Source organism: Nycticebus coucang, chromosome 4 (genome assembly GCF_027406575.1).
Source record: "Nycticebus coucang isolate mNycCou1 chromosome 4, mNycCou1.pri, whole genome shotgun sequence".
In the NCBI taxonomy this organism is placed as follows: domain Eukaryota; kingdom Metazoa; phylum Chordata; class Mammalia; order Primates; family Lorisidae; genus Nycticebus; species Nycticebus coucang.
Genome location: NC_069783.1, coordinates 22,270,344 through 22,294,367, shown reverse-complemented (window position 1 = coordinate 22,294,367; position 24,024 = coordinate 22,270,344). Strand labels below are relative to the sequence as shown.

The 24,024-nt window shown below is 44.7% G+C and overlaps 1 protein-coding gene and 1 pseudogene across 3 annotated transcripts in view; both read right to left on the bottom strand.

Moving 5' to 3' along the window:
• Positions 1-22,578, bottom strand: part of UBXN2A (UBX domain protein 2A) — a 38,036-nt gene extending 15,458 nt beyond the window's left edge. For 2 of the 3 annotated variants that reach the window (XM_053589170.1, XM_053589172.1), the window contains exons 1-3: positions 22,401-22,578; positions 3,750-3,804; positions 1,836-1,974 (exon numbers count right to left, since the gene is read on the bottom strand). In XM_053589170.1, the coding sequence (XP_053445145.1) occupies positions 1,836-1,974; positions 3,750-3,790 (180 nt within the window). In that variant the 5' untranslated portion in view covers positions 3,791-3,804; positions 22,401-22,578. Of the gene's footprint in view, positions 1-1,835; positions 1,975-3,749; positions 3,805-22,179; positions 22,323-22,400 lie in introns of those variants that run through there. The other variant, XM_053589171.1, reaches the window with a different exon arrangement.
• On the bottom strand, positions 11,181-12,179 carry LOC128584192 (NADH dehydrogenase [ubiquinone] 1 alpha subcomplex subunit 5-like; annotated as a pseudogene).
• Positions 22,579-24,024: the final 1,446 nt, after the last annotated feature.

Genomic DNA, 24,024 nt, shown 5'->3' with positions numbered 1-24,024 from the left:
ATTTTTAGAAAATGGTAAATATCCAAGTTGAAATAGCCATTGTCTGTGTGTAAATCATTCTTTCATGCAAAAACCATCATAAAAAAGCAAACAGTTCAGTTTGCATCCAAACACCTGTAATTTTCCCTAAGGCACTTCTGTGTATTGTGAAAAAGCTTTAGGATAGTTCACATTTGGTCATACAGCATATTAATAAGATGTATATTCAGTTTGTGATTTAATAAAATTTATAAATTTTTACTGCTTTATCGAGAGCATTTTTTTTCCCCCTGACAGTCTTACTCTGTCACCCTGGGTAGAGTGCTGTGGCATCATAACTCAGAGCAATCTCAAACTCTTGGGCTCAGGGGAGCCTCTGCCTCAGCCTCCCGAGTAGCTGGGACTATAGTCATGCACTACCACACCCCACTATTTTTCTTTCTTTCTTTTATTTTTTGCAGTTTTTGGCAGGGGCTGGGTTTGAATCTACCACCTCTGGCATATGGGGCCGGGGCCCTACTCCTTTGAGCCACAGGTGCCACCATATTTTTTCTATTTTTATTATCTATTTATTTTAGAGACAGAGTCTCACTTTATCACCCTTGGTAGAGTGCTATGACATCACAGCTCACAGCAACCTCCAACTCCTGGGCTTAGGCGATTCTCTTGCCTCAGCCTCCCCAGTAGCTGGGACTACAGGTGCCCGCCACAACGCCCGGCTATTTTTTTTTTTTGTTGCAGTTTGGCTGGGGCTGGGTTTGAACCCACCACCATCGGTATATGGGGTTGGCACCCTGCTCACTGAGCCATAGGCGGTGCCATATTTTTTCTATTTTTAGTAGAGATTTTAGTGTTGTTCCTGCTCAGACTGGTCTGGAACTCCTGAACTCAGGTAATCCACTTGCCTCAGCCTCCCAAAGTGCTAGGATTACAGGCATGAACCACCACACCCAGCCAAGAATATTCGTTTTAAAATTTTGTTGTTGTTGTTGAGACAGAGTCCCACCCTACACTCCCGAGCAGAGTGCAGTGGCGTCATAGCTCACTGCAACCTCAGCCTCTGGAAGCTGCTGGAATTATAGGCACTCACTGCGGCACCTGGCTGGGTTTTTCATTTTTTATTTTATTTTATTTTATTTTATAGGAGTTGGGGGTCTCAAAAACGAGAAACGCTCCAATGAATGTTTCCTTTGAGTACTATCACATCAGTACTCAAAAAGTCATTTCAAATTTTGGAGCATTTCAAATTTTAGGATTTGAGATGCTCCAGATGTAATCTCTTGTACAGTGTTTTTTTTGTAGAGACAGAGTCTCACTTTATGGCCCTCGGTAGAGTGCCGTGGCCTCACACAGCTCACAGCAACCTCCAACTCCTGGGCTTAAGCAATTCTCTTGCCTCAGCCTCCTGAGTAGCTGGGACTACAGGCGCCCGCCACAATGCCCGGCTATTTTTTGGCTGCAGTTCAGCCGGGACCGGGTTTGAACCTGCCACCCTCGGTATATGTAGCCGGTGCCCTACCGACTGAGCCACAGGTGCCGCCCCTCTTGTACAGTTTTATTACCACTGCCTTGACGTCGGCTAAGGTGTCATTAGTTTTATCCACCAATGCTTTTGCAATATTGGTGCAGTGAACACAGTGGAAAAAATAAACAATATTTTAGTATTATGAAAATAGTTTTTTTTTTTTTCGGCCGGGGCTAGGTTTGAACCTGCCACCTCCGGCATATGGGACCGGCGCCCTACTCCTTGAGCCACAGGCGCCGCCCATGAAAATAGTTTTGACCTTAGGGACCCTCAAAAAGTTCTATATTTTGAGAAATTCAGGAAGAGAAAAAAGTAATAGACAGATATTTACCTGTTTCTTCTGTCCTGTCGGGGACAAGCATTTGCTACCAACTTTCTGAGCTTCCTCAAAAAGGCTATCAACAAAATATTCACAATTTGTTTGTTGATTATCACTAAGAGGTTGACTGTCAGATCCTGTTTCACAATCCCTAAACAAACAAACAAAGAAAGCAATAGTGATTATCAGTTCTATAAAAATGTATGTTAAGCTGTTCTAGTTAAGGCAAGCTGAACTGAACTGCTACCTCTGTCTGTAGTTCGGGACTCTTTGTTTTGAGCCAGAGTCTCACTTTGTAGCCCCCTGTAGACTGCCATGTCATCATAGCTCACAGCAACATCAAACTCTTGGGTTCAAGCAATCCTCTTGCCTCAGTCTCCCTTGTAGCTAGGACTATAGGCACCCACCACAACGCCCAGCTATCTTTAGAGATGAGATCTCCCTCTTACTCAGGCTGGTCTCAAACCTGTGAGCTCAGGCAATCCTTCCGCCTCAGCTTCCCAGAGTGCTACAATTACAGGCGTGAGCCACTGCGCCTAGCCCAGTTCAGGACTCTTTGAAGTTAATATCATAGATATGTAATCTTGGGGAAGTCATTGTCCTTTTTACTCTAGAGCAGTTAACCTCAGTCCCAACTGACATTTGTAGAGGGGCAAGGCTTTGTTGTGTGAGCTATCCTATGCAGTATATTTGCACAGGACAGCCTTTACTCAGTAGATGCCAACAGCATGCACATTATACCTTCTCCATCCCCACTCCCCAGTGTTGTTAACAACAGAATCCCTCTATACCAGTGGTTCTCAACCTGTGGATTGCGACCCCTTTGGGGGTCCAACAACCCTTTCACAGGGGTCACCTAAATACATCCGGCATATCAGATATTTACATTACAATTCATAACAAAATTACAGTTATGAAGTAGCAACAAAAATAATTTTAGGGTTGGGGGTCACCACAACAAGAGGAACTGTATTAAAGGGTCATGGCATTAGGAAGGTTGAGAGCCACTGCTCTATGCATTGCCAAATGTGTGTGTGTGTGTGTGTGTGTGTGTGTGTAGGGGGGCAATAATCTCTCCAAGTTGAGAATCATTGGTCTAGGGAAAAATGCTATTTGTAAAGGGCTTTAAAAGGAGTTACTATGTGATTTTTGGTAACACAAAACACTCTCGAAACTGTAATCCTGTAATCCTAGTACTTTGGGAGACTGAGATAGGTGGATTGCCTGAGCTCAGAAGTTTGAGACCAGACTAAGCAAGAGCGATACCCCATCCGTACTGTAATAGAAAAACTAGCTGGGTGTAGCAGCTGGTGCCTGTAATCCCATCTGCTTGGGAAGCCTTCTCTTGCCTCAGCCTCCCAAATAGCTGGGACTACAGGCGCCTGCCACAAAGCCCAGCTACTTTTTTGGTGCACTTGTCATTGCCGTTTAGCAGAACTGGCCAGGTTCAAACCTGCCAGCCCCGGTGTATGTGGCTGGTGTCCTAACCACTGAGCCATGGGAACCAAGCCTCTACATATTTAAAACTTACTTTCTATCTCCACCAGTGAAATGCAATAAAAACAGAGAAAGAGGGCAGCACCCATAGCTCAGTGGGTAGGTCACTGGCCACATACACTGAGGCTGGCAGGTTCATGGTGGGTTCGAACCCAGCCCAGCCAGCTAAAACAACAACAACTGCAACAACAAAAAATAGTCGAGAGTTGTGGTGGGCGCCTGTAGTCCCAGTTACTTGGGTGGCTGAGGCAAGAGAATAGCTTAAGCCCCAGAGTTTGAGGTTACTATGAGCTGTGATGTCACAGCACTCTACCTAGGGGGTCAGCTAGAGACTCTGTCTCAAATAAATAAAAAAAGAATGAATTAAAAAAAAAAAAGAAAGAAAGAAACAGAGAAAGATACTAACAAAGACATTCACAAAGAACTTACCATTCTTCTTTTATACTTTCAAGATTATCTACTTCTTTCATTCTCCTTTGCCTTACTGGAAAAGTAAAAGGAAACAAAAGCTAAAGTTTTTAATGTACTATTAAACAAATTAATTCCAGTGTATCAATATTCTTTAACATATGTTATTATGTAACACTAAAAAAAGGTCTTAGAAAAAAGTGACCAAAGTCAAAGCTGTCATTTTCATCTACAAAATAAAGCAACAAAAGTAAGTTCTAGTCCAATAGCCTTCTAACAAAAGAAAGATTTCTTTAAATTTATGATGGAAAAAATTATAACATACCCTACGATTTAACAGGAAACAAAATTGAATGAAATAGTTCATTCAGGCTCAGTGCCTGTAGCTCAGAGGCTAGGGCGCCAGCCACATACACCAAAGCTGGTGGGATCGAACCTGGCCGGGGCCTGCTAAACAACAATGACCGGGCGGCGCCTGTGGCTCAGTGGGTAGGGCATCGGTCCTATATACCAAGGGTGGCAGGTTTGAACCCGGATTTGGCCAAATTGCAACAAAAAATAGCCAGGTGTTGTGGAGGGCACCTGTAGTCTGGAGGCTGAGGCAAGAGAATCACCTAAGCCCAAGAGCTGGAGGTTGCTGTGAGCTGTGAGGCTACAGCACCCTACCAAGGGTGACAAAGTGAGACTCTGCCTCAAAACATAAATAAATAAATAATAAATGAATAAGGTGAAAACTATAGGAAAAACTATTCATATACTAGGAATACCAGTGAATACATATGAAAAATGGGGAGAAAAAAAGGAAAATGGGGAGGGAGAATAAAAAACGAAAAAGATCTAAAGGTGGGGCAATAAAATTATGGATTACTTTCTTCCTCACCTCTAACTCTTGGGCTTACGCGATTCTCTTGCCTCAGCCTCCCGAGCAGCTGGGACTACGGGCGCCCGCCACAACGCCCGGCTATTTTTTTGTTGCAGTTTGGCCGGGGCTGGGTTTGAACCCGCCACCCTCGGCATATGGGGCCGGTGCCCTACTCACTGAGCCACAGGCGCCGCCCCTCTCCAACTTTCTATAATACTATTTTGCCTTGACAACAAAAATACCACAAAAATCAAACCAAATAAATCACTGTTTAAAAAAGTTTGCTCTCTACACATAGGCAGATTTATTATTATTTTCTGACATACAGTCTCACTATGTCACCCTTAGTAGAGTGCAGTGGCATCACAGTTCACAGCAACCTCAAATTCTTGGGCTTAAGAGATTCTCTTGCCTTAGCCTCCCAAGTAGCTGGGACTACAGGTACCCACCACAATGCCTGGATATTTTTTTGTTGCAGTTGTCATTGTTGTTTAACAGTCGCGGGCCGGGCTTGAACCCATCAGCTTCAGTGTACGTGGCTGGTGCCCTACTCAATGAGCTATGGGCATTGAGTCAACATAGGCAGATTTAAACAATCATTAATTGAAGATATTTGGGAACATACAACAAAAATACGTAGACTAGACACAGTGGCTCACACCTGTAATCCTAGCACCCTGGGAAACCAAGGTGGGTGGATTGTTTGAGCTCTTGAGTTTGACACCAGCCTGAGCAAAAGTGAAACCCCATCTCTACTAAAAATAAAAAAACTAGCTCGGTACCCATAGCACAGTGCTTACAGCGTCAGCCACATACACCAAGGGGGGTGGTGAGTTCAATACCAGCCTGGGACAGCTAAACAGCTGCAAAAAAAAAAAAATCTTGGAGTTAGGGCAGCGCCTGTGACTCAAAGGAGTAGGGCACCAGCCCCATATGCCAGAGGTGGTGGGTTCAAACCTAGCCCTGGCCAAAAACTGCAAAAAAAAAAAAAAGAAAGCTAGGAGTTGTGGCAGGTGCCTGTAGTCCCAGGTACTTTGGAGGCTGAGGCAAGAGAAATCGCTTAAACCCAAGAGTTTGAGGTTGCTGTGAGCTGTGATGTCATAGCGCTTCACCCAGGGCCACATAGTGAGGCTCTGTCTCAAAAAAAAAAAAAAGGCAGGTGGTACCTGTGGCTCAGTTAGTAGGGCGCGGGCCCCATATGCCGAGTGTGGCAGGATCAAACCTGGCCCTGGCCAAACTGCAACAAAAAAATAGCTGGATGTTGTGGTAGGCACCTGTGGTCCCAGCTACTTGGAGGCTGAGGCAAGAGAGTCGCCTAAGCCTAGGAGCCGGAGGTTGCTGTGAGCTCTGACACCACAGCACTCTACCGAGCTGCTGTCTCTGTCTCTAAAAAAAAAAAAAAAAAGGGGCGGCGCCTGTGGCTCAAGGAGTAGGGCGCCAGTCCCATATGCAGGAGGTGGCAGGTTCAAACCTAGCCCCGGCCAAAAACCACAAAAAAAAAAAAATGGGTGACACCTGTGGCTTAGTCGGTAGGGCACTGGCCTCATATACCGAAGGTGGCAGGTTCCAACCCAGTCCCAGCCAAACTGCAACAAAAAAATAGCTGGGTGTTGTGGCGGGTGCCTGTAGTCCCAGCTACTCGAGAGGCTGAGGCAAGAGAATTGCCTAAGCCCAGGAGTTGGAGGTTGCTGTGAGCTGTGACGCCACAACACTCTACCGAGGGTGATAAAGTGAAACTGTCGCTACAAAAAAAAATAAAAGATTGGGCACAGTGGCTCACGCCTGTAATCCTAGCACTTGAGCACTTGGGAGGCTGAGAGGGGTGGATTGCTTGAGGTTTGAGACCAGCCTCAGTCAGAGCAAGACCTTGTCTCTAAAAATAGCCATCTCTTAAAAAAGAAAAAAAGAGACGTCTCTACTAAAAATAGAAAAAAACAAAACAAAAAAACAGTGCAGCAGGAGGATCGCTTGAGCCCAAGAACTGGTGGTTGCTATGAGCTATGATGACACCACGGCACTGTATCCAGGACAACAGCTTGCTTGAGACTGTGTCTCAAAAAACAACAAAGGGTGGTGGTGCCTGTGGCTCAGTGAGTAGGGCGCCGGCCCCATATACCGAGGGTGGCGGGTTCAAACCCAGCCCTGGCTGCACTGCAACCAAAAAATAGCCGGATGTTGCGGCGGGCGCCTGTAGTCCCAGCTGCTTGGGAGGCTGAGGCAGGAGAATCACGGAAGCCCAAAGAGCTAGAGGTTGTTGTGAGTCCTGTGACATCATGGCACTCTACCAAGGACGGTAAAGTGAGCCTCTGTCTCTACAAAACAACAACAACAACAACAACAACAACAACAACAACAAAATAAACCCACTAGATTATTCACTCATAAAATGAAATGAGGGCTGGGTGCAGTGGCTCACACCTATAACACTAGCACTTTGGAAGGCTGAGGCAGGAGGATCTCTTGAGCCTAGGTGTTCAAGTCCAGCCTGGGCAACATACCAATACCTGTCTCTAAAAAAACAATAAAGGATAAAATTAAAATGTTAAATGGTGGTTCAGTGCCCGCAGCACAGTGGTTACAGCGCCAGCCACATACACTGAGGTTTGCAGGTTTGAATCTGGCTTGGGCCAGCAAAACAATGACAACTGGGCTCAACTGGGCCTGTAGCTCAAGTGGCTAAAGCGCCAGCCACATACACCTGAACTGGTGGGTTCAAATCCAGCCTAGGCCCGCCAAACAATGACGGCTGCAACCATAAAATAGCTGGGTGTTGTGGCGGGTGCCTGTTGTCCCAGCTTGAGGCTTGGGAGGCTACCTAGGGCGACAGCTTGAGGCTCTGCCTCAAAAAAAAATAAAAAACAAAAAACAACAAAAAAAAAACGACAACTGCAACATAAAATAGCTGGGTGTTGTGACAGGTGTCTGTGGTTCCAGATACTCGGGAGGCTGAGGAAAGAGAATTGCTTAAGCCCAAGAGTTGGAGGTTGCTGTGAGCTGTGATACCACAGCCCTATACCAAGGGCAACATAGTAAGACTCCGTCTCAAAAAAAAAAGTTAGATGGCATGCTTTAAATATGTACATCTTCCTAGATATCAAACATACCTAAATAAAGTTGTTAAAAATATTTAAAGTATATATTTATTCATTATCTACTATGTATCAGGCATGAATGATTGTAAGTTGGTATACATACTCAACAAAACAACATAGGGCTATTTTGTCTTTCACCTGCAAGTTCTCCAACTTTTTTTTTTTTTGAGACAGCGCTTCAAGCTATCGTCCTGGGCTGCCGTGGTGTCACAACTCACAGCAACTTCAAACTCTTGGGCTTAAGTGATTCTCGTTTCAGTCTTCCAAGTAGCTGGGACTATAGGTACCCACCACAACGCCTGGCTATTTTTGGGTTGCAACTGTCATTGTTTATCAGGCCTGGGCTGGGTTAGAACACTCCAGCCTCTGTGTATGTGGCCAGCGTCATAACTAACCACTGTGCTACGAGCACCAAGCCAAGTTCTCCAACTTTTTGCAGCAGCCCACTGAGGAAGTCTTTTTTTTTTTTTTTTGTAGAGACAGAGTCTCACTGTACCGCCCTCGGGTAGAGTGCCGTGGCGTCACACGGCTCACAGCAACCTCTAACTCTTGGGCTTAGGCGATTCTCTTGCCTCAGCCTCCCAAGCAGCTGGGACTACAGGCGCCCGCCACAACGCCCGGCTAGAGGAAGTCTTTTAAAATCATCAAGCAGGGCGGCGCCTGTGGCTCAAGGAGTAGGGCTCCAGTCCCATGTGCCGGAGGTGGCGGGTTCAAACCCAGCCCCGGCCAAAAAAAAATAAAAAAATAAAATCATCGAGCAGGTCCCAAGATTTCGATCACTAATGCAGAAAATGTACATGTCCAAGTAATAAAATATCTTTAGGGTTTTATTTCTTCAGAGTCTTACTTTGTCACCCTTGATAGAGTGTCGTGGAGTAATAGCTCACAGCAACCTCAAACTCTTGGGCTTAAGCAATTCTCTTGCCTCAGCCTCGCAAGTAGCTGGGACTACAGGCGCCCGCCATGATGCCCAGCTATTTTTAGAGATAAGGTCTTGCTCTGGCTCAGGCTGTTATTGAACTCCAGGCAATCCACCTGTCTTAGCCTCCCAGTGCTAGAATTATACAGGTGTGAGCCACGGTGCTTGGCCTACTCCAACTTTTTTTCAACTAATTCAAAATAATTTTGTACAGTTAATAGCTAACCTATTTCAAAATAGGTGAATGCAAAACAACAACAACAACAACAACAAAAATAGGTGAATGTTCTCGCTATACTAATAAATAATATTTGAGGCGATAGATAACATTAGTTATCCCGATTTGACAATTCTACAATGTATACATGTATCAAAACATCACAATGGCTTGGCACCTGTAGCACAGTGGTTATGGTGCCAGCCATATACACTGAGGCTGGCGGGTTCGAACCTGACCTGATCTAGCAAACAACAATGACAACTGCAACAGAAAATAGCCGGCAGGTGCCTGTAGTCCCAGGTATTTGGGAGGCCGAGGGAAGAGAATTGCTTAAGCCAAAGAGTTTGAGGTTGCTGTAAGCTGTGATGCCCAGGTACTCTATCAAAGGCGACACAGTGAGACTTTGTCTCAAAAAAGCAAAAACAAAACCAAAACAACAAAAAAACACCCAACTGTCCTTCAAGTCCAAGCTCAAGATCCATTTTACCATAAATGCGAAGTATTAATATTCTTCTAAGCATTTAGATTTTGGGTATTTAGTTTATATTGTCTGATGTTGTTTATTGTTTCTTTTAGTTCTCTCTACCAGCTCAATGATCCTTGAGCTACCATAACTTATTCTTGTCTCTTCCACTCTGTAGAGCAAGTGCAAAGCACAGCAGCCATCCTTTCTTTTTTTTTTTTTATTTTTTTTTATTTTTATTAAACCATATCTGTGTACATTAGTATGATCGTGGGGCACCATACACTTGGTTCATAGATCGTTTGACACATTTTCATCATATTAGTTAACATAGCTTTTGTAGCATTTTCTTAGTTATTTTGCTAAGACCTTTACATTCCACATTTACTAGGATTCACATATACCCTTGTAAGATGCACCGCAGGTGTAATCCCATTAATCCCCCTCCGTCCCCCTCCCTCCCCTCCCTTTCCCCTTTCTCCCTATTCTTAGGTTGTAACAGCAGCCATCCTTAAAGGATTCTACTGAGTTTGTCATTAATGGATTGTTGTTCTCTAGCAATTTACTAATACTTTTTCCCATTATTTTAATAATTATTAGCTATTGATAACTTGCTTTTACTTGTTTTAGGACAGCCAAAGAGAACAAAGATAAAACATACCTTGAATTCAAGTTACTCATAACTAGAATAGTGGCTAATTCCACTGTGAGATGGGTGACCTTGAACAGGCTATTTAATTTCTCTGAGTCCCAGCTGCCTAACTTATAGCATGGAGCCCTCTCACAAGGTTGTTTTGAGGACTAAGGAGATACTGAGAATACATCAGTTTTTTGCTCCTTTGTCTTTTTTTTTAGAGATATAGAGTCTCACTTTGTCGCCCTCAGCGACACCAGCTGTGGTGTCACAGCTCACAGCAACTGCTAGCTCTTGGGCTTAGGCGATTCTCTTACCTCAGCCTCCCGAGTAGCTGGGACTATAGGCGCCCACCACAATGCCTGGCTATTTTTTTGTTGCGGTTTGGCCAGGGCTGGGTTTGAATCTGCCACCCTCAGTATATGGGGCTGGTGCCCTACTCACTGAGCCACAGGCGCCTCCTGCTCCTTTGTCTTTTTTCTTTCCTTTTTTTTTGGTAGAGACAGAGTCTCACTTTATGGCCCTCGGTAGAGTGCCGTGGCCTCACACAGCTCACAGCAACCTCCAACTCCTGGGCTTAAGTGATTCTCTTGCCTCAGCCTCCCGAGTAGCTGGGACTACAGGCGCCGGCCACAATGCCCAGCTTTTCTTTTTTTTTTTTTAAAGACTAAAATAATCCCAGCTACTTGGGAGGCTGAGGCAAGAGAATCGCGTAAGCCCAAGAGATGGAGATTGCTGTGAGCCGTGTGACACCACGGGCACTCTACCAAGGGCAGTAAAGTGAGACTCTGTCTCTCCAAAAAAAAAAAAAAAAGACTAAAATAAAATGACATTTATTATAGACATGATAATCAGTATATAATTACATGTTTAAGTTTTACTTTATATACATAAGCTCACAGGCAATATTAGTCACAATTTCAAATTTTACTAGCTACTTTAGCTATTTTATCAAGTTTGAAAATATTTGCTCTTACCACTTTAAACACTTACCTATAAATTTGTTTACACAATAATAATTAAGTGCCTTTTCTTTTTGTCAGGATATTAAAAAAATGAAATGACAAATTGAAGATACTACTAAAGATTTTACTTTTCAATTATGTCCTCTTCATTGAAGACCTGTAAAAATTTTTCTAATTAATTTTCCAGTTTTCCCATAACCTCTTGTTCAAAGAAATATCATCTTTAAAATAGTCTGTGACTCCTTTACAAATCAAAAAATGATTCACCAGACCTTATTACCATAATCACCAATTTTAATGAGTCTCTTAAATAGGTTCTGCATCATTTTGATAATGTCACATAATTTAGACACATTTTTTAAATAAAACATTTAATTACATCAATTTCCCATTAACCCACCAAAGTCATTCAACGATGATTATATTGGCCATTTCCACGGATTGGCAGGAGCCTCTTCCACTAACAGCTCCCATGGTTCCCACTGCATCATTTTTCTTGCCAGACTTAGTTCAATGTTCAGCCTGAAGAATCACCTCTTCTATTTGGCCACCCTGAAGTTGGTCTTCTAATTTTTTAACACTTGGTTCTGCTTTAAGCATAGCCAGCTTCTCATTTGTAATCTGTTCTGTATACTTTCTATACGCTGCAGTTTTAGGGATTTGCTCAAGAACATCAAGAATCTTTGTATATAATATCCTTAACCTCTCATGTGGAGTGTCACATACGGCCAATCCCACAAGGCCAGTAGTCTTCTTCAGTGCACCCGCCATGACAGCACCCTCCTTTGTTTTTTTTCATCCTTCTGTTACAGTAATCAGTAAGAAACATTTTCAGACTTATGTCAAAAATTATGATTTTTCTTTTTTTTGCAGTTTTTGGCTGGGGCTGGGTTTGAACCTGTCACCTCCAGTATGTGGGGACAGAGCCCTACTCCTTTGAGTCACAGGCACCGCCCCCCAAAATTATGATTTTGATATAGCCATCAAATTTAACTTTGACTTCACTACTTAAAATTCTAAAAACATGGGCGGCGCCTGTGGCTCAAGGAGTAGGGTGCTGGTCCCATATGCCGGAGGTGGCGGGTTCAAACCTAGCCCTGGCCAAAAACAAAAACAAAAACAAAAAAATAAATTCTAAAAACATTTATATACCTCCTATCACCATGTGCAAGGCATTGGTCTAGAACTAATGACAGAAGTGTCATCATGACATAAACTCCAATATCATAGTTTATAAATGAAGAAAAAATATACTAAATTACTAATTGAAAAATTGGCAGAGGGGGTGGCGCCTGTGGCTCAACAGGGTAGGGTGCCGGCACCATATGCTGGAGGTGGAAGGTTCAAGCCCAGCCCCGGCCAAAAACTGCAAAAAAAAAGGAAGAAAAGTTGGCATAGAATTATTAAGTAAAAATTGATTCTAATATGGAGACATAAAGTTACCACTGTAGTAGGCATTTCCTACCATGATTAGTAATACACGAATGAACCACATAAAATTTATTTATATCAATTGAGGAAGCTTCTACCTATGTGTCACAGTCATATGAAACTAATGAACCTACGTTATGTACTGTACTTTGGAGAATAAAAAATGCCAACAAGTATCAAGTTATCAGCATCAAGCCGGGCAACAGACAGGACAGATGAACGGAACCTCCTTGGTGTTTCTTCAGTGTACTTTCAACTACTGCCAGCATTTTACGTTGGTGTTGTGTATCACAGCTTACCTTCCCAAATATCATCCCACTTATTCCCAAAAAGTGCAGTGATAAATAAAACCAGTCAGAAGACGGATTAGACTGTGTTTTATGAAACACATCCACTTCAAGGAGAATCTAGTCAAAACAGATTTAGACTGAGGGAGGTGGGTGGGGCCGTGGGGTGTGCCACACCCTCTGTGGGCAAGACATGATTACAAGAGGGACTTTACCTAACAAATGCAATCAGTGTAACCCGGCTTATTGTACCCTCAATGAATCCCCAACAATAAAAAAAAAATATATAATAAACTTTGGTAAGGGTGTAAAGTAATTAAAAAAACAGATTTAAACTACTTGGAACGGAGTATTTTACATTTTATACATTAGAATTTGAATTTTACAAATTACATATTATCAATTTTTTTTTTTGTTTTGAGACAGAGCCTCAAGCTGTTGCCCTGGGTAGACTGCTGTGGCGTCACCACTCACAGCAACCTCCAAATCCTGGGCTTAAGTGATTCTCTTGCCTCTGCCTCCCAAGTAGCTGGGACTACGGGCACCACAACACCCAGCTATTTTTTTTACTGTAGTTATCATTGTTGTTTGGCAGGCGTGGGCTGGATTTGAACCTACCAGCTCTGGTGTATGTGGCTGGCGCCTTAGCTGCTTGATTGAGCTATAGGCGCCGAGCCTATTTATGTTTATAAACATATATTCTAGGTGACTTTTTTCTCTTTTGAGACAGAGTCTCACTCAGTTGCCCTGGGGTTTAGTGCCATGGTGTTATTGCTCATAACAACCTCAAACCTTTGGGCTCAAATGATCCTCTTGCCTCAGCCTCCCAAGTAGCTGGGACTACAGGCGCCCACCACAACACCTGTGTATTTTTAGAGACAGTGTCTCGCTCTTGCTCAGGCTAGTCTTGAACTCCTGAGCTCAAGGGATCTGCTGACCTCAGCCTCCCAGAGTGCTAGGACTATAGGTATAAGCTACTATACCCAGCCCCAGGTGACTTTTGCTGTTGTTGTTGCAGTTTGTCCAGGGCTGGGTTCGAACCTGCCACCCTCGATATATGGGGCTGGCGCTCTACCCACTGTGCTACAGGCGCCACCCTCCAGGTGACTTTTTAAAGATTATTTTCTATCAAGATAAGGGGGAAGAGGAGAGAGGATGGGTGGAGGGAGGGTAATTGGTCAGACCACACCTATGGTGCATTTTACAAGGGTACATGTCAAATCTATTAAGTGTAGAGTATAAACATCTTAACACAATAATTAAGAAAGTGCAGGGCGGCGCCTGTGGCTCAAAGGAGTAGGGTGCTGGTCCCATATGCCAGAGGTGGTGGGTTCAAACCCAGCCCCAGCCAAAAGTGCAAAAAAAAAAAGAAAGTGCAGTGAAGACAATGTTAACCAGTTTGTTGTAAGTATTTCAAATTGTATATAAAACCAGCACATTGTACCGCATAAATGCATTATTGTACAAAACTATAATTTAATTAAAAAAAAATTTTAAAAGATATTACAAGGTGGCGCCTGTGGTTCAGAGGAGTAGGGCACCGGCCCCGTATACTGGAGGTGGAGGGTTTAAACACAGCCCCAGCCAAAAACTGCAAAAAAACAAGATATTCTAAACCTGGGCATACTCTCTACATGTAGATACTAAAGTTTCCTCTAAGGATAAAGTCATTCCTAGTATTAAATATGAGAAAAAAGAAACCAGCGATTCACATTTTCTTTTCTTTCTTTTTTTTCTTTTTTCAAGACAGAGTTTCACTCTGTCGCCCTCTGTAGACTGCTGTGACATCACAACTCACAGCAGCCTCCAGCTCTTGGGCTTAAGCGATTCTCTTGCCTCAGCCTCCCAGTAGCTGGGACTATAGGTGCCGCCACAACGCCCAGCTATTTTTTGTTGCAGTTTGGCCGGGGCCGGGTTTGAACCCACCACCCTTGGTATATGGGACCGGCACCCTATTCACTGAGCCACAGGCGCCGCCCAGCGATTCACATTTTCACATGGGGTTCCTTTTACATTGTCCATGAAATATGATTAGGCCTGACTCAGCGTCTGTGGCTCAAGCAGCTAAGGTGCCGGCCACATACACCTCAGCTGGCGGGTTTGAATCCAGCCTGGCTCGCCAAAAAACAACGACAGCTGCAACCAAAAAATGTCCGGGTGTTGTAGCGGGCACCTATAGTCCCAGCTATGAGGGAGGCAGAGGTAGAGGAATCGCTTGAGCCCAGTAGCTGGAGATTGCTGTGAGCTGTGATCCCAGGGCTACAGCTTGAGGCTCTGTCTCAAAAAAAAAAAAGAAATATGATTAGGCCTCTAAGAGCAACCTAACTATGATAGCATCAGAAAACTTATTTAAGAGGCAGGGTCTCACTCTGTTGTCAAATCTGGAGTGTAACAGTGTGAACAGTTTACTGCAACCTTTAACTCCTGCAACCTCCAGCTCGAGCAATTCTCCCCCTGAGCCTCCCAAATTACTGTGACTACAGGTGCACACCAGCATGCTTAACTAGTTTTTAAAACATTTTTGTAGCACTATGGTTCAGTGAGTAGGGCGCTGGCCCCATAAACTAAGGGTGGCGGGTTCAAACCCCGCCCTGGCCAAACTGCAATAAAAAAATAGCTGCGTCGGGCGGCGCCTGTGGCTCAGTGAGTAGGGCGCCAGCCCCATATGCCGAGGGTGGCGGGTTCAAACCCAGCCCCGGCCAAACTGCAACCAAAAAATAGCCGGGCGTTGTGGCGGGCGCCTGTAGTCCCAGCTGCTCGGGAGGCTGAGGCAGGAGAATCGCGTAAGCCCAAGAGTTAAGAGGTTGCTGTGAGCCGTGTGACGCCACGGCACTCTACCCGAGGGCGGTACAGTGAGACTCTGTCTCTACAAAAAAAAAAAAAAAAAAATAGCTGCGTGTTGTGGCAGGCGCCTGTAGTCCCAGCTACTTGGGAGGCTGAGACAAGAGAATTGCTTATGCCCAAGAGTTTGAGGTTGCTGTGAGCTATGATGCCATGCCACTCTACCGAGGGCAACATAATGAGACTCTTGGTCTTTTAAAAAAAAAAAAAACAGAGAAAGAAAAAAAGAAAATTCTGGGAGAAAGGTGAAATTTAGGCAGAGATTGATAAGGTCACTGCATCAGCCATCTTTTCACACCAAACATTCTCATTCAAGGGCTCAATACTAAAATGTTATACAACCTTGCAAAGCCCATCTCAAATACAATCTACTTTAGGAAACTTTCCATGGTTCTTCCAATGGACGTAAATATAGAACTACTAACACAAGATTAGTGGCTCAGTGCCCATAGCATAGTGGTTACGGCACCAGTCACATACACGGAGGGTGGCAGGTTCAAACCCAGCCCAGGCCAGCTAAACAACAATGACAACTGCAACAAAAAATTGCCAAGCATTGTGGCGGGTGCCTATAGTCCCAGCTACTTGGGAGGCTGAGGCAAGAGAATCGCTTAAGCCCAGGAGTTTGAGGTTGCCATGAGCTGTGATGTCATAGTACTCTAGTAAGAACGAAAAAAGTGAGACTCTGTCTCAAAAAACTCCCCAAAAACAAAAATCAAAAAAGAGACAGGCCAGGTGTGGTGGCTCACGACTGTAATCCTAGCACGGGAAGCCAACGTGGGTGGATTACCCTGATCTCAGAGGTTCGAGACCAGCATGAGCCACAGTGAGACCCTATCTCTATTAAAAATAAAATAAATAAAATCAGTTAGGTATCCTTAAATTTGCTTTGTCTTCACTGAGACAACTCCATCCATGGTGGTCTCCTTACATCTACTCTTATCCCCATTCAATACAGTTTTCACACAGCAGTCAGGGTAACCTTGTTACCAAACCCCAAATGGGTAGATCTGGTTACTTACTGCACAAAAATCTGTTTATTTGGACAATGAGGATTGCCAAGGAAGAAAGGAATTTTTGGTTTTACTTTTATTTTTTTCATTCATGATGCTCAGAAGAAAAGCAATTTTTTTTTTATTCAGTGCAGTTTATTTTTTTAAACTTTATTCAAATTAATATGAGGGTACAATATTTAGGTTACATTGTTCTCACTTTCAGGGCAAAGTTCCATTATGTAGAAGAGCTCCTCACCCAGTGGGCGTGTCATATACCGCCACAATGTACACATTAGGTGAGATCCCACCTGGCCTCATATCCTCCCTCCTTCTGCCCTGTTCCCCCCACTCCCGCTCCCTTTGGACTATAATAGTGTTTTATAGTTCTTAGAAACATGTAATTTTATATGTTGATTTCTCAAGCTATTGCCCGGGTAGAGTGCTGTGGCATCACAGCTCAGAGCAACCTCAAACTCTTGGGCTTAAGCAATTCTCTTGCCTCAGCTTCCCAAGTAGCTGGGACTACAGATGCCTGCCACAATGCCTGGCAATTTTTTGTTGTTGTTGTTGCTGTTGCAGTTGTCATTGTTGTTTTAGCTGCCCCGGCCCGGGTTCGAACCTGCCAGCCTCAGTGTATGTGTCTTGGGGCGCTGCCCAGATTTCATACTAGGATGGATATACATCTTTGCATTCTTTTTTTTGAGACAGAGCCTCAAGCTGTCACCCTGGGTAGAGTGCCATGGTATTACAGCTCACAGCAACCTCCAACTCCTGGGCTCAAGCGATTCTCCTGCCTTTGCCTCCCAAGTAACCGGGACTACAGGCGCCCACCACAACGTCCAGCTATTTTTTTTTGGTTGCAGCCGTCGTTGTTTGGCAGCCCCCAGGCTGGATTCGAACCCACCAGTTCAGGTGTATGTGGCTGGCGCCTTAGCCACTTGAGCCACAGGCGCCGAGCCACCATCTTTGCTTTCTTTTTTTTTTTTGTACAGACAGAGTCTCACTGTACTGCCCTCAGGTAGAGTGCGGTGGCGTCACACGGCTCACAGCAACCTTTAACTCTTGGGCTTACGCGATTCTCTTGCCTCAGCCTCCTGAGCAGCTGGGACTACAGGCGCCCGCCACAACGCCCGGCTACTTTTTTGTTGCAGTTTGGCCAGGACTGGGTTTGAACCCGCCACCCTCGGCATATGGGGCCGGCGCCCTACTCCCTGAGCCACAGGCGCCACCCCATCTTTGCTTTCTTGCCATACTTTACTAAGAAGAATGTATTTCAACTCCACCCAGGAAAATGTAAAACGTCCAGTTTTTAATGGCTGCATAATATTCTACGGTATACATATAACACAGTTTGTCAATCCATTAATGGGCACTTAGGTTGCTTCCATGACTTGGCTAAACGTTCAAGTACAAATGTCTTTGTGGTAAAATGATTTATGTTCTTCTGGGTAGTTACCTACTAATGGGATTGCAGGGCCAAATGGAAGGTCTACATTTAGATCTTTGAGGATTCTCCATACTTCTCTCCAAAAGGGATGTATTAGTTTGCAATCCCACCAGCAGGGTATAAGTGTACCCTTCTCTCCACATCCACACCAACATCTGGTGTTTTAGGACTTTGTGATGTGGGCTAATCTTGCTGGGGTTAGGTGATTTTGACCTCTTAGAGTGGTTTTGATTTGCATTTCTCTGATCATTAAAGACAATGAGCATTTTTTCTTGTGTTTCTTGGCCATTCATCTGTCATCCTGAAAGAAATTTCTATTCAAATCATTTACCCACTTATGAGAGGGTTGTTTGCACTTTTCTTGTTTAATTTGAGTTCTCTATAGATTCTAGTTATCAGGCCTTTGTCAGATTTGTAGCATGCAAAAATCTTCTCCCATTCTAAGGACTATCTGTTTGCGGTACTCTTAGATGTGCAAAACCTTTTTAGCTTGATCAAGTCCCAGTTATTTGTTTTTGGTGCTGCTACAATTGCTAGGGAGGGTCTTCCTCATAAAGGAGCAATTCCTTCAGAACCAAAAACAACCCTGAATAGCGAATACAATTCTTAGAAATAAAAACAGGCTCAGTGCCCGTGGCTCAAGCGGATAAGGTGCCAGCCACATACACCCGAGCTGGTGGGTTCGAATCCAGCCCAGGGCCACCAAACAACAATGATGGCTGCAACCAAAAAAAAAAAAAAAAAAAAATAGCCAGGCGTTGTGGCAGGTGCCTGTAATCCCAGCTACTTGGGAGGCAGAGGCAGAAGAATTGCTTGAGCCCAGGAGTTGGAGGTTGCTGTGAGCTGTGATGCCACAGCACTCTATCCAGGGTGACAGCTTGAGGCTCTGTCTCAAAAAAAAAAGAAAAAAGAAATGAAAACAATTTGGCAGGGCAGTGCCTCTGGCTCAAAGGAGTAAGGTGCCGGCCCTATATGCCAGAGGTGGCAGGTTTAAACTCAGCCCTGGTCCTCCCCTGCCCCCCAAAAAATCGACAGGCATCACATTGTCAGACTTCAGATTATATTACAAGGCTATAGTGATCAAAACAGCATGGTATAGGCATAAAAATAGACATCTATAGAAATAGATCTTTGGAATAGGATAGAGAATCTAGAGATAAACCCATCATTTAATCTTTGATAAGCCTTACAAAAAACATGCAATGGGTAAAAGAATCCTTACTTAATAAATGGTGCTGGGAGAACTGGTTATCTACATGCAGAAGACTGAAACTGGACCTGCATCTCTTACCATTGACAAAAGTCAATTCTTGTTGGATAAAAGATTTAAATTTAAGACACGAAACAATAAAGATTCTAGAAGAAGGTGGTGCCTGTGGCTCAGTGGGTAGAGCACCAGCCCCATATACCAAGGGTGGCGGGTTCAAAACTAGCCCCAGCCAAACTGCAACAAAAAATAGGCAGGCATTGTGGCGGGCACCTGTAAGCCCCAGCTACTCAAGAGGCTGAGGCAAGAGAATCACCCAAACCCAGGAGTTGAAGGTTGCTGTGAGCTGTGACGCCACAGTACTCTACTGAGGGTGATAAAGTAAGACTCTGTCTCTAAAAAAAAAAAAAAATTGTAGAAGAGAGTGTGGGGAAAACACTTGAAGCTACTGCCTGGAAAAAAACTTTATTTATATATTGATTGATTGATTTTTGAGACAAAGTGTTATTAAGTCACCCTCGGAAGAATGCCATGGCGTCACAGCTCAGAGCAACCTCTAACTCCTGGGCTTAAGCAATTCTCTTGTCTCAGCCTCCCAAGTAGCTGGGACTACAGGCACCTACCATTAATGCCTGGCTATTTTTCTGTTGTACTTGTCATTGTTGCTTACCTGGCCAGGGCCAGCTTTGAACCTGCCAGCGTCAGTGCATATGGCCAATGCCATAATCACTGTGCTACAGGAGCCGAGCTCCAAAAGGAATTTTTAATCTGGGGGCGGCGCCTGTGGCTCAGTCGGTAGGGCGCCGGCCCCATATACCGAGGGTGGCGGGTTCAAACCCGGCCCCGGCTGAACTGTAACCAAAAAATAGCTGGGCGTTGTGGTGGGTGCCTTTAGTCCCAGCTACTCGGGAGGCTGAGGCAAGAGAGTAACTTAGGCCCAGGAGTTGGAGGTTGCTGTGAGCTGTGTGAGGCCACGGCACTCTACCGAGGGCCATAAAGTGAGACTCTGTCTCTACAAAAAAAAAAAATAAAAAAAAAGCAAAAGGAATTTTTAATCTGAACCAGGAGAATGAGGCCGGGCGAGTAGGCGCACACCTGTAATCCTAGCACTTAGGAGGTAGAGGTGGGTGGATTGCCTGAGCTCACAGGTTCGAGACCAGCCTGAGCCAGAGCAGGACCCCAGCTCTAAAAAAATAGCTGGGCATTGTTCACAGGTGCCTATAATCCCAGCTACTTGGGAGAGTGAGGCAAGAGAATCGCTGAGGCCAAGAGTTTGAGGTTGCTGTGAGCTGTGACACCACAGCATTCTACTGAGGGCAACATAGTGAGACTCTGTCTCAAAAAAAAAAAAAAAAAATAGGCTCGGCACCTGTATGAGTTCGAATCCAGCCCAGGCCCAACATGGAACAACAATGACAACTACAACCAGCAGTAGCCAGGAGTTGGGGGTGGGGAGGAGGGCGCCTGTGGTCCCAGCTACTTGGGAGGCTGGAGCAAGAGAATCCCTTAAGCTCAAAAGTTGGAGGTTGCTGTGAGCTGTGATGCTACAGCACTCTACCCAGGGCAACAGCTTGAGACTCTGTCTCAAAATAAATAATTAAATACCAATGACCCCACATCAGGATCACTAAAATTTGTTCATAGAGCCTGTTACAACCCTTTTGCTCTTAGAATAATAAGGTCCAAATCCTTTGGGTACAGGAAAGTTCATTGTACTGTTCTCTCTATATATTTGAGTGGTTTCTAAGAGTTAAAAAAAGAAAAAAAAAAGATAAGAAAAACTTGGTCCCCAAATCCTTAACACTGTTTAAAAGGCACTGCATCATCTTGGCCCTAACCCACTTTACCACAGCCCACTTTTGTTTTTCCACACTCCAACTGGCAACGTTCCTGAAATGACGATAGTCACTAGTCTCTGTGCAATCTATTCTATCTGCCTGGACCTTTCTTCTCTCCTTTGGGAGTCATCTTCACCTAATTCATATTTAACCATAATATCTCAGCTCAAAGGTTTCCTAGGAAAACCTTACCTAATTTCCCCAGCTGGGATAAGTCCAGTTGTTACATTCTCTCCCAAACAGGGTATATTCTTCCTGTCCATCTTGGTTTGCTAACATTTATTTGTGTGATTATTTAATATGTTTTTGCCCAATGACACTGTATAGTCTAAAAGTATAGTCCAATTCCATATCCTTACCACTTAGAACACATACTAAGTCCACATACTAAGTCCACACTAGTAGACACAAAACAAGTATCACTATCACACTAGTATCACACAAAACAAGTTTGAATGATAAAATATTAAAGGATGTATTAAATAATCAAGTGTTATTAAGTAAAATATGCAAGTACCTACCACTGTGCCCATCTGAGAATAAGTGCTCAATAGTAGCTCTGTTAACAATGTACTTTACTCTGCCTCCTATCATTATTAGCGTCCTTAACTTCTCTCCTTCCTGCACATGATTCTTAACTCATTTTTGGATTTCATCAGTGCCTACATTAATATGAGTATTACATATAAAGATGCTCGATTTCACTGAATTTAATTGCCTTTTAAATAACGAGTTTCAGAATATTTAGAGAGAAAACACATCAACTTTTAAAGTTTCCTCCTAAAGCCAAACTACATATAGTTTCTAGTACCACATCGTTCTTTTCTGCATTAACATCAGCACAAATCGGCAGTTTCTTATCTTTAATTATCTCCAATAACTTACAAAGGAACCAATGCCGGACGCCACACTAACGTTCATCACTGCTGACAAGTAAACGCTTTTATTACTGGGAATGAAAAAAAAGGACGCACAGAAGAACGTAAATATGAAAACAGAGAACAACAGACTTTCAAAACATCAAAGAAAGTAAGCTGTGGAATACTGAAGAAGCCAACTACTACGACCACGTCTACCTAAGACAAACTTTGTATTTCTGGACAGAGCGTATGCAGCGTTCGCTTTAGGAAATGGAAACATTTTGACAGCACCTAACTCCAACTTTCTGAACACCCCGAGAGCCGACCAAGCAAGGTGCTTTCCCCAAGTTCACGAGCAAGCCGGGTCAGGAGCGGAGCCCCGCGGCTCACCTGGGCTGTGCAGTAGCCTCGCTCGGTCCTCCGCCTGCTAGAGCCCGTTCCCGGGTCGCAGACGCGCGCTCCGAAACCCTTTGACTCTCGACACAGGCCGCGCAGCTCCGCCGCAGACAACCAGCCCACTGCCCGCCAGGGGGGCGCCGGCGCAAGCCCGGCGGCGAGCAGAGGCCCAGCCCCTCACCCCGCCGACTGCACCGCGGCCCCAGGAAACTCACCTCTGGACACGGCCTGGCGGCCTCAGCCTCAATTCGTTCAGGGGCCGCGGACGATCCCGCGGCCGCTTGACTAGAGCCCCTCAGACTCTAAGATCCGCCACCCCCAGACCCGCCCAGGCTCCGCCGCCGCGCCGCTAGAACTCCACCCGCCTCCCTCGGTCTCCGCCCGGCGCGCAGAGGCCAGCTACGCGCACACCGAAGCAGCGCACGCCGCGGGAGCGCGCCGGGGGCGGGGCTTGTCGCTGGAGCGCGCCCAGGCGGGACTTGCGGCGGTCGCGGTTTCCCGGCCCTGGCACTATCTGAGCTAATGGCGGCGGTCCTCTTCCTAATGTGTGCGCGCTGTTTATTGCCTCTCCCCTGGGCTCGGAAAATGCAGAGAGCTAGGAGTGGGCTCACCTGAGAACCCAGCGTCTTCTTACCTTTCTACCTTTCAGCCTCTGACCCAATCTATGGAGAGATTTCCCTGCATGCCGACAATGTTGAACTTGACTTAAGCCCTGGGATCCTGGAAAGCGACAGTTAAAGAAATCCCCTCACCTTTTTGTTTCCCTAAAAAGGCCCAGTGCAAGGAATCACCCTACCCCATAGGATTTATACACGATTCACGGATGCCCCTTTTTAAGCTTATAGCAAGGTCAGACACAAAGCCTTCCAAATTCCATTCATTGCCTCATGAATGATTAGCCAAGTGTTTGTACTCGCTATTCTGGACAAAATACCAGCTTCCTTGATTTGACCAAACTTCAACTAAGTACCTCTCCTACAGGCCTCTAAGCTTTCTTTCTTTATTTCCAGTGTGTTTACTCATTCCCCAACTGGACCCCCAGAACCCCCCAGTGATTGAGATTACAGGTGCCCACCACCGCCCCAATTCCAGGTGTCTAAACTTTGGGAAACTCAGACTAACCATCAAACAACTCCTGCTCATCCACACTGAAAAATAGGCCCACTTAGAGGAAGGTAAAACACTCACGGAGGTACTGTCTGATCACTGCCACCTCCCACTTTCTTTCAGTTTCCCCACCCCCAGGTTTTTTTTTTTTTTTTTTTTTTAGCTTTGTTCACTCCTCCCTAGAAAAGAAAAAAAAAAAGCCCTTTTCTGTCTGAGCTAGGAGATAGAGTTGCAGATGTCACAGTCAGGGAGTTCTTCCTATTGCCGTAACATCTCCCTCACCCACCTCCGCCCACACTCTCCATTGGAATAATCTCTTCTTGGAATAATCTCTTTAGTCTCTTTCTGACTAAAGTCTCTTTCACATAAAGTCTTAGTTAAATTCATATTTATTTTTTATTTTATACTTTTGGCATTCTCCCTGTTAAAATAATCCTTTAGGTTTAGGATAAAGTCTTGTTTGCCTAAATGGGGATTTATTTTTTTTATTTTTATTTTTTTTGTAGAGACAGAGTCTCACTTTATGGCCCTCGGTAGAGTGGGTAGAGTGCCGTGGCCTCACACAGCTCACAGCAACCTCCAACTCCTGGGCTTAAGCGATTCTCTTGCGTCAGCCTCCCGAGTAGCTGGGACTACAGATGCCCGCCACAACGCCCGGCTATTTTTTGGTTGCAGTTTGGCCGGGGCCGAGTTTGAACCCACCACCCTCGGTATATGGGGCCGGCGCCTTAC